Below are 14,496 nucleotides of genomic sequence, written 5' to 3'. Positions count from 1 at the left end.
GTATCAGTTACAAACTTGGAGTGATTCTCGCACTCACATGCTGTTAAACACCTTTTTGTAATTTATATATAAATTATAAAAAGGTATATGTGTGTTCCGTGGCATGGCGTAAATGCATTACGGCCCCAAAACGGATAATTAAAAAGTATACGTGAAAAACATTGCAGACGTTCCCGCACGTTTCGTGGAAATTGAATGACGTCGAGGAATAATGTATATAGGATATTTGTTTGTTTCAGTGTAAGATCGAAATATATTTCACCAAGTGAACGAGTGAAAATGTAAATTAAGGTGTTCTCTGATATCCATTTTAATTTTGATGACGTCACGATATATATGGTGTATAACTGTCAAATAATTCTATGACGTTTCCAGACTTCTTTTAGATTCTTTAATGATGGAACGTATATATGGCTTTATAATCCTGTAAAAATTTATGTAGCTCTACATTTATATCTTTACTGAAGTATATTTTGCTTGGAATTTTCTATTATTCATGATTTATGTTCTTTCGCATTCAACTGTTGTTCCGTACCAGTGAAAAATAAACATGATATTTTCACTTCATTTGAAACTGATAAATTTCAGTATCTCATTGAAAAGCATAAAATATATTCGTTTATTAGTTTTGTACGCGTTTTATGCTAGAATAGCATTAACGCATGTTCATTTTGTGTAGTTGTAACATCTTTAGAATTTCTCGGAAAACGTTTGTACCCTCGTCCTACCGGGCTCGGGTACCAACCAATCCATCGAGATTCTGAAGATGTTAAAGCATTAAAAAAGCATGCGTTATCTCTTTAGAAATACAGTATTTTAGCAACCGGAAATGGCATTATTATTGAAATGTTTTATCTATTTTGTTGCATGTTGTTTTTTTTTATATTTCTGTGTGCGTATACCAGTATTTCATTTAAGGGAGCAACACGTCCAACCTAATCTTAATTAAAACGCAGATGGTAATACGACAGTGAAGTGTAAATAAAGTTCTGATTACGTATAAAACACAGAAACAACATCCAACACGAAATATTTCTACAGCTACGTGTTTTGGAAGTATGGAATAAATGTAGGTCTTTCTATCATGTTGCAAGATAAGGCAAAAAGGCCAAAGGTCAAATTAGCATTGCGAAAAGAGTTGATTTTAAAAGCAAACAAATAGAAACTTCACTGACTGTCGCCTGCAATCATCTACGTTATGCAGGGCATGTTTTTATTATAGTTATTAGGTATTCAAGTGTCATGTTTTGTTTCAGAACCGTACGACTATCCGTCATGGTGTTTAATTCTTGTGTTCAGTGTGCATGCAACTGGGGCGTCCATCTTTATCTTTGAATGGCTGAGTCCTGCTGGTCTGGACAAAGGGAGGCGATCTATGAGAGGTAACTGATTGAGGTAAATTTAGGGGAATCTTAGCCAAAAAGGTACATGCACGGTTTCTCGAGGATTAATTGTCATTAAGGTAGAGATAACACATTTTATATAACATTAAGTAAATATATAATGAATTATTCTGTACGACACGGGTTGTAAAATTTAATTTCTTCCTTTTAAATACATTAGTGTTCACAGTGTTGGTACCTGGCTCGTTTAGCTGCTATTTAATTACTACTGCACTCCATTTACGAGTTTTTTTGTCACACATGATTATTAGCTTTAGAAGGCAAAGTTTTATTATGTCTCCCCCAGGAGACATATTGTTTTTGCCCTGTCCGTCCGTCCGTCTGTCCGTCCGTCCGTCCGTACGTCACACTTCATTTCCGAGCAATAACTGGAGAATCATTTGACCTAGAACCTTCAAACTTCGTAGGGCTGCTAGAGTAAACGACCCCTATTGTTTTTGGGGTCACTCCGTCAAAGGTCAAGGTCACAGGGGCCTGAACATTGAAAACCATTTCCGATCAATAAGTAGAGAACCACTTGACCCAGAATGTTGAAACTTCATAGGATGATTGATCATGAACAGTAGATGACCCCTATTGATTTTGGGGTCAATCCGTCAAAGGTCAAGGTCACAGGGGCCTGAACATTGAAAACCATTTCCGATCAATAACTAGAGAACCACTTGACCCCGAATGTTGAAACTTCATAGGATGATTGGTCATGAAGAGTAATTGACCCCTATTGATTTTGGGATCACTCCATCAAAGGTCAAGGTCACAGGGGCCTGAACATTGAAAACCATTTCCAATCAATAACAAGAGAACCACTTGACCCAGAATGTTAAAACTTCATAGGATGATTGGTCATAAAGAGTAATTGACCCCTATTGATTTTGGGGTCACTCCATCAAAGGTCAAGGTCACAGGGGCCTGAACATGGAAAACCATTTCCGATCAATAACTAGAGAACCACTTGACCCAGAATGTTGAAACTTCATAGGATGATTGTACATGCAAAGTAGATGACCCCTATCGATTTTGGGGTCACTCCATTAAAGGTCAAGGTCACAGGGGCCTGAACATTGAAAACCATTTCCGGTCAATAACTTCAGAACCACTTGACCCAGAATGTTGAAACGTAATAGTATGATTGGTCATGCAGAGTAGATGACCCCTAACGATTTTGGGGTCACTCTGTTAAAGGTCAAGGTCACAGGGGCCTGAACATTGAAAACCATTTCCGGTCAGTAACTTGAGAACCACTTGACCCAGAATGATGAAACTTCATAGGATGATTGGTCATGCAGAGTAGATGACCCCTAACGATTTTAGGGTCACTCTGTTAAAGGTCAAGGCCACAGGGGCCTGAACATGGAAAACCATTTCCAATCAATAACTTGAGAACTTTTCGACCCAGAATGTTGAAACTTCATATGATGATTGTTCATGCAGAGTAAATGACCCCTATTATTTTTGGGGCCACTCCGTTAAAGGTCAAGGTCACAGGGCCCTGAACATTGATAACCAGTTCTGATCAATAACTTGAGAACCACTTGACCCAGAATGTTGAAACTTCATAGGATCATTGAACATGCAGAGTAGATGACCCCTATTGATTTTGGGGTCAGTCTGTTAAAGGTCAAGGTCACAGTGGCCTGTTCATGTAAAATCATTTTTTGGAAATAACTTGAGAACCACTTAACCTACAATGTTGAAACTTAATAGGATGATTGGACATGCAGAGTAGATGACCCCTACTTATTTTGAGGTCACTTGATCAAAGGTCAAGGTCACAGGAGCCTGAACAGTGACTTGAGAACCACTAGGCCAAGAGTGTTGAAATTTAGCGGGATGACTGGACATGCCAAGTAGATGATCCCTATTGCAGCCAACCATCAGTGTCTCTTTGATTTTTGCTCCTGACCCCTATTGACTTCTTGCCTATAGGACTTTGCATTTGGGGAGACATGCGCTTTTTCACAAAAGCATTTTCTAGTTCAACACTTAGAAAGTTCCAAATGTGAGGAAGCTTTTTCTTGATGAATACTAGTTTAATTTACAAACATTAAACATGCATTTTATACCTATTTCAAAATGCATATGTAAAAGACTGGGATGGGTTTAAATAGCCAAGTGGAATATTCAAACAGATGCATACATATGGTTTGTTTCTGGAAAAATGACAACAAGTTTGCATCATATTTGGATAAGATTAACATCTTCATTATAACAGTTTTAAGAGTATCTTTTATATAATCAAAGAAGGAATTTTGCCATTATTGTCTTGTCAATTAGAACACGTTTCGCAAAATGACCTACTTTTAGCTATTCTGGTTTACTCCCTCGTATTTAAAACCACATTTTATCAATGAAATCACATGATGTAAATACAGATTTCCCTTCCTGGTGTAATTTCAGCGTGTTAGAATGGAAATAAATTTTAGTGTAACGTGCCCAAAAACGTGTTTTATTTGCCAACAAAGTACGCAAAACTAATATCTATTCCCAAGTTAAAATCAGTTATGCAAAAAATTTGCAGTGCGGATAAAGACTATAAAAACATTAAATATTTGATTTAACTGAAGAAAAAAGTCTAAACAAAATAAGCGTTACAAAAATACACCGACCTTTGCACTTCTGAGAGAGAGAGAGAGAGAGAGAGAGATAGAGATTACTCTTGAATTACTATTTGCATGCGGTATATTGGTAGCTATTCGTATAAAATAATGAAAATCACTCTTTTTTGTAAATATTCATTCTGTATCATTTCCATATATACCATGAATATAGTCAACATTTATTCGGTCTTTACAAATTATCGTGGAAATGATTTGCCCCGGGAAAAGTAAGAAATAATATCAACAATTTCTCTTCTCTTTGAATTTTCTTAGCAATATAATAGTAAAATCGTAGCACCCTCAGCGCTTATTGTAGTACATATGTACGCTACAAGTGATTTCATGTCAGTTACCATGGCCGCTTGGCAACAGAGGCCCACCATGTATTGTGTAGGCTGTATAAATATTAAAGTTCTAACCATTCTTTGATTGATCATTCTTATTACTGTTTTAAGATTTTTTTTCATGCATGTTTTACTGAAACATATTTACAATGTGTCCTTGATAAGCATGAATATTGTATTTTGTTAGTTGCTTTCGTCCTATGCTGCACTACGGCGAAACAGTTTTTCTTATTATTTCATTAAATAGATATATATAATAATAATAATATGATTCCGGTTGATACAAGTTACGATTAAAATGTTATATTTTGATTGAATGTATAATAGTGTTTCTGATGACTTCGCTAGAAGAATAAAATTACCAATTTGAATTATCAGGCATTTGTTTTTTCTTTAATATATATTTCTGATACATTTTTGTAGTGTTAAAATTCAAGCTTTCGTTTTGTAACCATAGCTTTCCCATTTTTTCTATTCAGAGCACAAGTTTTCTCTGTTCCGTTCATTTTGGCTGATATGGGCGATGTTGTTTGGAGCATCCGTTTCAACTGACAATCCACGAGGCATGTCCAGTAGATTTCTCGCCAACGTCTGGGCCCTGTTTGCCCTTGTTTTTCTCGCCAGTTACACGGCAAACTTGGCAGCCTTTATGATCACAATAGAGGAATACTATGATCTCAGCGGGATCGAAGACTGGAGAGTAAGAAGCATTGTCACCTTTATTTTTAATGGTTTACTAATTTGCTCATGTTATTTTACGACGAAAAGTTCATACAATTAGATATTATGTTTGTTTCGCTTGAAAGGCATTCTTAGTATTGGCCCTCTATATCCGTTTGCCTGAAGACAAACGATATAGTTTCTCCCGCATTGAGTAATGTACACTATTAAACCTACGTTAAACCTAAACCTAACCTTGAGTCAGTATATTGTACACTCAATACGTGCGTACATCTAATGTTCGCGTATATTTTAGGTAGCAGGGTACACTTCGAACTTTGGCCCCGTCAATATTTGTAATAATTAGAACTTCGTGATTTTGGATGTCTGTAAATTAAAGTGAGAGATAATGATTGTTAATTCTTTAGAAAATTTAAACAGCTGATACATGTAAAATTGTGATGTCAGTTGTAAAACTAACTGCTGCTAGCTTTGTATGAATCGATGAGTCACCTTGGCGCGGGAAATTCAAATCATAGAAGGGTTCCATGCTTGTTGATTGATACTCCTGAACATTTTTGCTATTTTGTGAAAAAACGAGATGGATGGCTCCCATTCTATTAATATCCTGTAGTTCAGTAGGGTCTATTAAATTGAGAAATGCAATAAAATTGGACGTTGTTCCTGCAGCAGGATCATTGCAGGCTGTTCAAAAAGTGCAAAATAGATTTTTTTAGCATGTTATTTTTAATGGATGGTGTAACACTTTCGTTTTGATAACTTTCTGTATTCTTGTACGAGAGTCCTGATCTTGTCATTAATTAAAAGCACAAAACATGCACACAATTTATAAAATGGCCACCACCCTGCTTCTGCTCATTAGGGAAGTGCAATATTACGACTCGCTACATGTAAGCCTGGCCGTGCCCAGAATTTTCGAATCTAAGTGTACCCTGCTACCTTTAAATTGAAAATGTTAACTTTTTTCCCATTCGTTCTTGTAGTTTGACTTTATCTTAACTTTGTGTATAAGATAATATGACTTGTATTTTTATCAGCTTCATGTGTTTTACAATGGAAAATAGCTTACTCAGATTAATTAATGCGGCAACTGATGGCATGCAAAGAAAAGAGATGCGTTTTCAAATTGCTTTTCTCACTTAACTTTGCATTATAATATTAAAACATATTTCTGAAACGTTTCGGCCCAATGTTCCCGTGACTTGTAGAACATGTTATTGCTTCAAATCAGACTCAGTCTGGCAAAACATTACATGTTTTCAGATAAGTAAACGTTACATTCATTATATCCAATGATACAAATCAGTAACACATAAAATCAATGAGTTTAAAGGTTGGCAATGTGCCTTAGCTTGAACATTTTGCTTTTTGTATATGGTATATAGCATTTTGTATGAAGCATTAAGCATTAAGGTATTGGATCCCTAATAGTAATGTTTAAAAAAATGGCATTTGCTTGGTATTTTCTTAAAGTCGACCGTGTTTCGCACTGTGTTGCAATTTTTAAACAACTTTAACCGTACCGTTTTTTTTATAAATTTTGAATACTTTATGGTATTTCCTCAAGCTCAAGTAGTGATGACCACTATCCAAAACGTTTGCAGAAAATTCATTTTCCAGTTATTTTGATAAAAGAAACATCAGACTATTGGTAAACAATTATAAAACACAAAATAAAACTGTCAATATCATTTTTTTCTAGGGTGCCTGAAGTAAACGGATTTAATGAGACAGAATTCTAACTCCAACATCGACAAATTAAGGTCGAATCCTGCGGGTCTGCTTTGAATTTTGCTCACTTCATTAAACAAAAAAACTTGGGGCAGAAGTAAAAGATACCTACATTTCTTCCACAATATGTAATAGAGAACTTTTAGCGCATGTAACTCAGTATTTTTAAAGATGTCTAACTCTACCCCTTCTATTTCAGAGGTAAATTTTTTTTGAACAGCAAGAAATCGCTTATCAAATGATTTTTTTCCACTTTGGTACAATAAATCAATAATAAGTCTTGAAAGAAGTAAAAGTTTACTAGAAAAAAGGAAAATAGGGGGAAAAAATTGGTCCCAGCGGTGCTTGAACCTAAGCCCCATGAAAATTGCAGTCAAAGTATGTTTGGTAAGAATTGAATACTCTTCAGAATGGAGGTACTCTATTGCGGGTCTAATACCTTAAATGTTTGGCATTGAGCATTTAGTAATTGGCATTTAGCATTTAAAAAATATTTGTTATGTTGCATTTGGCAAAAAGCATGGCGTACCGGTCTTCCTATATAAGTTTTAGATTTTAACCATTTGAAAACATTATTTTCTACCAGTCTGATTCGAAGCAGAAACCTCTTTTACCGGTCATGGCAACATTAGACTGGAACTGTTTACTCTTAAATGTCAAGAGAAAAAAGTTTCTGACAGAGACAAAGTAATCGTTAATGAAAGCTACTGACTCTTAAAATGATACATTCATCAAATTATACGGACTTAGCAATAAGCTTTTGGCTTTATTGTGCCGCATTTTGCAATAAAAAGTTAGAATTTATCATTTGATCATTACCGTTTGACAGAAGCATTGTAGTTAGCATGACGTGCCGGCCTTCCATATCTGCGACTCTATTTGTATTTAAAAGCTTATGATTCGTTTAGTGAGCTAATCCCTTCCATGAATTCTACTTTAGCTCTGTTTATTTAAATAAAATCATTCATTGTTTTGTATATTTTAGGACAATAAATAATGGTAATTCAAAAGTAAAATAAGACTATTTGTGTCACTTTCAGTTGATGAATCCAACGGCAGTAACTCCTCACTTCAAATTCGCCACCAAACCGGGCGGAAGCACAGAAGATAATCTTAGAAAGAATTATCCCAGGATGCATCGGTACATGCAGAAATACAATAAAAGTGAAGTGGTAGATGGTATACACGCTCTTAAGATAGGGTAAGGAACTATATTTCGAAGTATAAGTCACACGCGTGTCACTGACACAAATAATGCATTTACGGTAACAGGATAAGGAAATATTTTTTCACATATAAATGACTTATTGTATCCGTAAATACGGAAAAGGACATCCTGGCGATGACTACAAGTACGCATGCAATAAATGCTAAGTTTCAGGTTGTTTTTGTTATACGTATTTCTACATGCCTCAACATCAGACGCTAAAATCTCTTTCTCCCTTACCATACAGCTGTAAAACTAATGATTGTGCTCTTTGTTTTGCAGCGAGATCCATGCATTTATATACGACGCCACAGTGTTGGAATACCTGGCAGGCAGAGACAAAGAATGTAACCTAATAACTGTTGGCAAATGGTACGCCATGACTGGCTATGGTGTTGGCTTTCCGAAAGGATCACCGTACATAGACGAAGTAAACGACATCATACTGGAACTGCAAAATAATGGTATTTATTACTGTAAACGCAGTCAAGATTTGTACATATGTACCAGGATTAAACCTAACTTGCACGTTCTTTGGTGGTGCAGCAATACATAACTTTATTTCTTTGTGTTGTCCCCGTGAGTCTACATATCGAGTGTTACTGCCATAATTGCTTCTTTATTTAAAAGGAGTTACGGCAGTATTGCGCTCAACCCTCGATATGTATTTTTATACACGAGACTGTGGTCGCTGGCAACTGTACTAGATATAAAAGTACAAAATTAGAGATTGTAGCAATAATAACTCGCTAGCGGTATAGTCGGTGATTTGACATCATCAGTTACTGCAAATAAAATTGCAACCCTTTCTTCAACTGAAAATTAGCTCTACTTCGTAAATATGTTTAGTATTACTTTTAAGCGACACCACCTGGTCGTTCAAGTCCTATAAAAAGTTTTATATGTTGCAGTCATACGTGGTTTTACATATAAATGACATCACCAAAAATCTAGATATCAGAGCAAAACACTAAGCAATGAGAGAAAACGCCGACGGAAACTTCTGATTGACCGACGAAAAAAAGATATTGACAAATATCTCAGTTGTCAGTTAGCAGCTTGATAAGGCACACTACATTTAGAAATAGAACTTTTCATAATTTCCATAGAAATAAAATGACAAAATATCTCATATATATATGCTTTGGTGAAATGCATTTTCATGTTAACAGATATAGATATGTTGATGAAAATGAATATAATTATTTTTCAAATAATACACTGATTTTTGATGGGAAATGTTACTCAAATATTTTCTGTATCGAAAAAAAAAATTGATTATGAAAAGCATTTCATAAAGAAATTTAACGTTATAAAAACGTCACTGATGCGGGCCTGAATGCGTACGTTTTATCTAAACGAACACACAGCAACTAAATGCAACAATTTGTGCATTTGTAGCCGATTCATTATTGATTTTTATTGGTGCAAGACGTACTTCTTGACTAGTTTCGGAGTGATTGAATCGGTCAACGAATTTTGTGAACGACCTTCGTATTTATCCGTTATGTGCACTTCCACACATGTACTGCTCTATGGTTTTTTTTTATTTTGGTCGTGTTTCTGCAACGTTGCTCTTCCATTTGGATATTTTATTTTGTGCTAATTGATAGGGAATCGATCCTTTGCTTACTTATACCACTGTTGTGTTCATAGAATTGCTACAAATATAACAGTATATTTCAGTATATGAAACAAAAACTGAATACCTATGATACTAGATCCCGTTTTACGATAAACATCTTGTTGTAAACTTAAAAATATGTGTTCAAATGTAGTGCTAAAGTGTAAAAATCGTTTTGTATGGTTTCCATTTTTGCTTTAATTTTTGCAAATGGATTTTCGCTAATAGAAAATCATATTTTGCAGGTGAATTGGACAGATTACAGAAGTTTTGGCTGGCTGGAGCTTGCCATGCCATGAAAGATAAAAAGGATAAGACTAGTCAGAAGATAGGAATTCTTAACTTCACCAGTGCTTTCATTTTACTTGCTGCTGGAGTGACACTGGCGACTATATTAATGCTCTTGGAACACTTTTACTTTAAATTTGGGAGGAGGTGTTTAAAGAAATATGATAAAACAGGTTGTTGTGCCCTTGTTAGTCTGGTAGGTGGCTGTTTAAAATTTTAATGTCAGAAAAACAAGTATTTTAGTACAAAATTTGTGTAAAATTGATTATATTTGTTACATTTGTATTTCATAATTGTAGTCTTCCTGTATTATAGAAAGAAATTAGGTCTATGCGGAGGAGTATGGTTGTAAGTATGTCCCATTTTCCTAACATTAATTTTTATGTTTCCAATTCTTTCCAGCATTCAACATGTTTTGTCATATTTTTGTCTTATAATTGTCGTTTTCGTGTCGTTATTTTCAGAGTATGGGTAAATCTTTAACTTTCGAGCAGTCAGTGTTAGATGCTGTCGAATACCAGAAAAGACATAAATGTAAAGACCCTCTTTGTGAAACTCAGTTATGGACAGTCCGACATGAGCTTGACCTGGCGCTCATAAAATTGGAAAAGATGAGGGACGATCTTGTGTAAGTCTTTTTTAATAATGTATAAACTGAAATGTTATTTTTGTCTGTATTTTGGTCCTATAAATGCAAAACGTAGCATTGAGTGTTGTTGCATTATTTTGGAAGTCCGTGTACCTTTAGCAATGAAGTTGTAGCGTCGAAATGTACTCAACATGTATCTTCTATCAGAGAAAAAAGACTACCAATAGATTGAAAAACAATGCTGGATGCTCACCGACAAACTTATAGACACATGAAGTTTGCTTACAATCGTTGAACGAATGGGAAACAAAATAGAACAATTGAAAGGGAATGTTATTCTGTATTCATTGCAGATTAGTTAAGTCAGTGTTTTCAAATATCCGTTAACATGGCGCCATTCAACACAGGTTCACTTCATAGTGATATATTTATGTCTAAAACCTTTGGGCAAATTCCTTAAAATCTGTATGATTAGTTTTCCGGATATGGTGGACGGACAGAAAGAAGGACTATAAGCCCCGTATTTATTTTGGGGAAACAACAAAAGTCAGGTAAAATTAAGTTTTATTTGTTAACCATTTTACAAAGCAAAACTGGATTTTTTCAGGACATTTTTTTATATAGTTATGACTTCAGCGCCTGCATAGCCTAAATCCCACCCCCCCCCCCCCCCCAAAAAAAAAAAAAAAAAAAAAAAAAACACGTTTTCATCAATATAATGAAAACACCTTTACTGCCTTTACTGTTATCTGCATTATTCTGTTTCAGACAAATTGAACCAAACTGTAAGGAGTTCACTAACCCATGTATTGACATCACATCAGAGGACCAGTACAAATCTCGTGCTCCTAATGGAACATCTAATGCTCAAAGTTCCAATCAGAATTCAGGACCTCTGTACGAAACACCTGATTCTTTAAGACAAACTACTGAAAATCATGTAGGAAATTCTGTACCATGTGACTTTCAGAACCGCGTATTTGAGCGGCCAGAAACAGTGTCTCCACCAAGTGTCGGAGAAAACAATAAGAATAAGTCAGATCTGGAGAAGAAACGTTCACAATTCCGTCGCTCACCAAGTTACACTAATGCAATATCAATAGACAGTAATGATTCCAAGGATGTGAGTACCTTGAATACAATTGAACCTCCGCCTAGTTATACAGAGGCAAGTCCTAAACGTTGTCCGTCTTACTCTCAGGCAGTTGAAGAATCGCCTCTACTTTCAAGAAATAACGGTGATAAACACAATATGAAAACGAAATATTTTGATGGGAAGTATTATGTAGGTGTAGTGCGTGATACGGATGACAGTGCTTTATAAGTAAATTAACTATAAAAGAACGGTAATATTCTGTTCATCTAAATATCAAATAGTATTCTAAGTTAATAATGGGTTTTAACATTTTTATCATCAACTTTTGCTAAAGCGAAAATATCCTCACATGTAATATTGCCAGATACTGGTAGTAAATAGCAGAAAGTGGACCTTAGAGAAAATATATTTTATGCTCCACATTTTACGTCGAGTTTCAGTATGTAAATCATTCATGACTTTGAAATTTGACACGGTTCTATCATATATGATGCTCCCTAATCTAGTTAAAATTATTCTGTCAAACTCGTCATTTAGGAGTGTCACATATGAGTAGAATATACTGTTGCTGGTTGTTTTGGAATAGTTTTGTTGCATTAAATATCAACTGAGTTTTCCGTTCACGTGTAAAACATGCAGCTTTATCATTTGTCAATTTGTAATTCATTGAATTCCCCACTTGATTAATTGTTTTTCCCAAACTACAATAATATCGCCAAACGATGACTGACACATGAATCAGTGAATTGTTTTTGAACAATTAGTATTACATTGTAGACTTCAGTTAAAGTGATGATTAACTAAAGTCAGGTATTAAAAAGCAAATACAATGTTTCAATGCTGTACTTATTTTATACAAATTAACAGTCAGAAAGTATTATAGTTGTGATATCTTTTGCGCAATTATATATTTTGAATCATTGACAGTTGTTATATATCACATTTTTGTATATCGCCATGAAATGCCTGTATTACCTGATTTATTATGCATAGAATAAGATTAGTTAAGCCAAGTAACTAACGACTTATGTTCCAAGCACATTAAATGAAGTTGAAATTAGTATATTTACGTAAACGACTAAACACTGTATATATAAATATAGCAATTCATATGTCAGGTTAACGTACACTTTAAACAGTGTTTTTCAACGCACTTGGAGAGCTATCTAGATTGTTTATTGCATTTTTGTAATTTACCATTTCTAAATAAAGCAATGTCAAGCACAGAAATGGACTAAATGTTCCCCAAAATTAAGAAATAATTATAGCAAAAAAGTGTTTTAACACTTATTCATGCACGATGGGCGGTTATACGTCGGGCATAATTATTTTACGAGGGCGCAGCCCGAGTGAATTTATTTTGTACGACGTATTACCGCCCGAGTTTATAGATAGTGTTAATTCTAATATGCCCTTAATCTAAAATATAGATAAAATATAGTAGCGCTCTTTCTTGGTCGCAACAAAAACATTGACGTCACTGCATGTTAACGTGACGTCATTCTAGCGTAAGAGTGTTTTAACAGAGAAAACATATTGGAATGAATGTTCTGAAACTTCTAAAGCTATAGTCCTTTCTTGAATTGTGCCACTTTAAATATAATGTCATATTTGAAAACTAGTAAAAACGGAACTCTGATATCATTTCTTTCTCCTATTATTTATGAAATAATGGCTATTTCGAAAAAAAAAAGAAATATGAAATAATACACAGATATTTGAAGTGTGTTATCAAACAAAAGTGGATTCATGATAATAGACCAATTTACATAATTTAAGGAAAAGCTACTCCGATGGTATCGAACATTTAGGTAACACCATTTCATAAAGGTATCTAAGTACTTTTGTCGGTTTGATCATAAAGGTAAAAACAGATTTTAAAGATAACTCGAAGGTTTGGTGTTAAAGGTAACACCCGCGATGTGAGCTGGTCATTTCATATAATCCTTTTCATTCCACGTCTTATTAACTTTCTTAGTATTGCAGTCAAATAAACAGTTGTCTTCATCTGTGTCCAGTTTAAACCATATGTGTATTGGGGCCTAACACAAAGAACTTTTAATAGCAGCGGTCCTGTGATGCTCTAGTGATAAAAGACTAATAGTGTATGCTATGTCGACTATTACTATTACAGTTAGTGAGTAAAACAAAGAGTAAGACAATCTACAACAGTCCAAACTTACACCGAAAATGTTACTTTTAAACCGACGGTAGCCGGTGTTACACTTAAAACCAGGAATGTTACCTTTTTGATCATGTGATAAATTTATGCCCGTTGAAGCTGAAACCTTAGTCATAGCATTTATATACAAATATGTGATGTTTCGTGTAACGTTTGAGAAAAGTGGTAGTTGTAGAATGATTAGTTGGTGTTTCTGCAATTGATACATAATTAGTAAATGGTTGTACTTACATCAATAAAATCTGCAAGATTATTGTATCAAGTCCATTTTGTATATAAATCTTATATAAATTGTATTGTATTGCGACTTAGATTTAAAACTTTTTATTTTATATGTATAACATAGAATATATTAATTGATTAAATAATTGCTGAATAATATGTCTTTTTAAACGTCATTTATTCTTAGGTATCCCAAGAAATATATCTCTTCCACAGCTGTATGTCATCTGTATGCATGCAAATAGCAAAGAAATAAGGAGAACTTCACAGATACTGAAGCGGTGCTCAACCATCATAAGTTCATAACCTTTTTTTGTCCTAGGAAAGATTGAAGAGTTTGACTTTTTTGCGCGGACACTTAGACATGGATAAAAGGTATTCATTTCAAACCTTAACATGGTCTATATTTTGATAGCTGTTTTGACAGCTGTACGCACATTTTTGTACACATTGCTCGTGACGGTTTTACCCTAATTACAATGAATTTGTACAACGTGGCCTTTAGAATTCAAGGAAAGTGCATATGAAACCT

General features: G+C 34.6%; 1 protein-coding gene across 3 annotated transcripts in view; it reads left to right on the top strand.

The window, feature by feature from the left end:
- Positions 1 to 14,117, top strand: part of LOC123564320 (glutamate receptor ionotropic, NMDA 2B-like) — a 150,982-nt gene extending 136,865 nt beyond the window's left edge. For all 3 annotated transcript variants that reach the window (XM_045357821.2, XM_045357819.2, XM_045357820.2), the window contains exons 11-17: positions 1,257 to 1,382; positions 4,824 to 5,044; positions 7,797 to 7,957; positions 8,246 to 8,427; positions 9,833 to 10,071; positions 10,340 to 10,503; positions 11,233 to 14,117. In XM_045357821.2, coding sequence (XP_045213756.2) covers positions 1,257 to 1,382; positions 4,824 to 5,044; positions 7,797 to 7,957; positions 8,246 to 8,427; positions 9,833 to 10,071; positions 10,340 to 10,503; positions 11,233 to 11,788 — 1,649 coding nt within the window. In that variant the 3' untranslated portion in view covers positions 11,789 to 14,117. The remainder of the gene's footprint in view (positions 1 to 1,256; positions 1,383 to 4,823; positions 5,045 to 7,796; positions 7,958 to 8,245; positions 8,428 to 9,832; positions 10,072 to 10,339; positions 10,504 to 11,232) is intronic.
- The last annotated feature ends 379 nt before the right edge of the window (positions 14,118 to 14,496 follow it).

This window comes from Mercenaria mercenaria, chromosome 2, assembly GCF_021730395.1.
Source record: "Mercenaria mercenaria strain notata chromosome 2, MADL_Memer_1, whole genome shotgun sequence".
NCBI classification, from domain to species: Eukaryota; Metazoa; Mollusca; class Bivalvia; order Venerida; family Veneridae; genus Mercenaria; species Mercenaria mercenaria.
The sequence above is the reverse complement of the archived record's forward strand: the minus strand, read 5'-3'. Positions and strand labels throughout refer to the sequence as shown.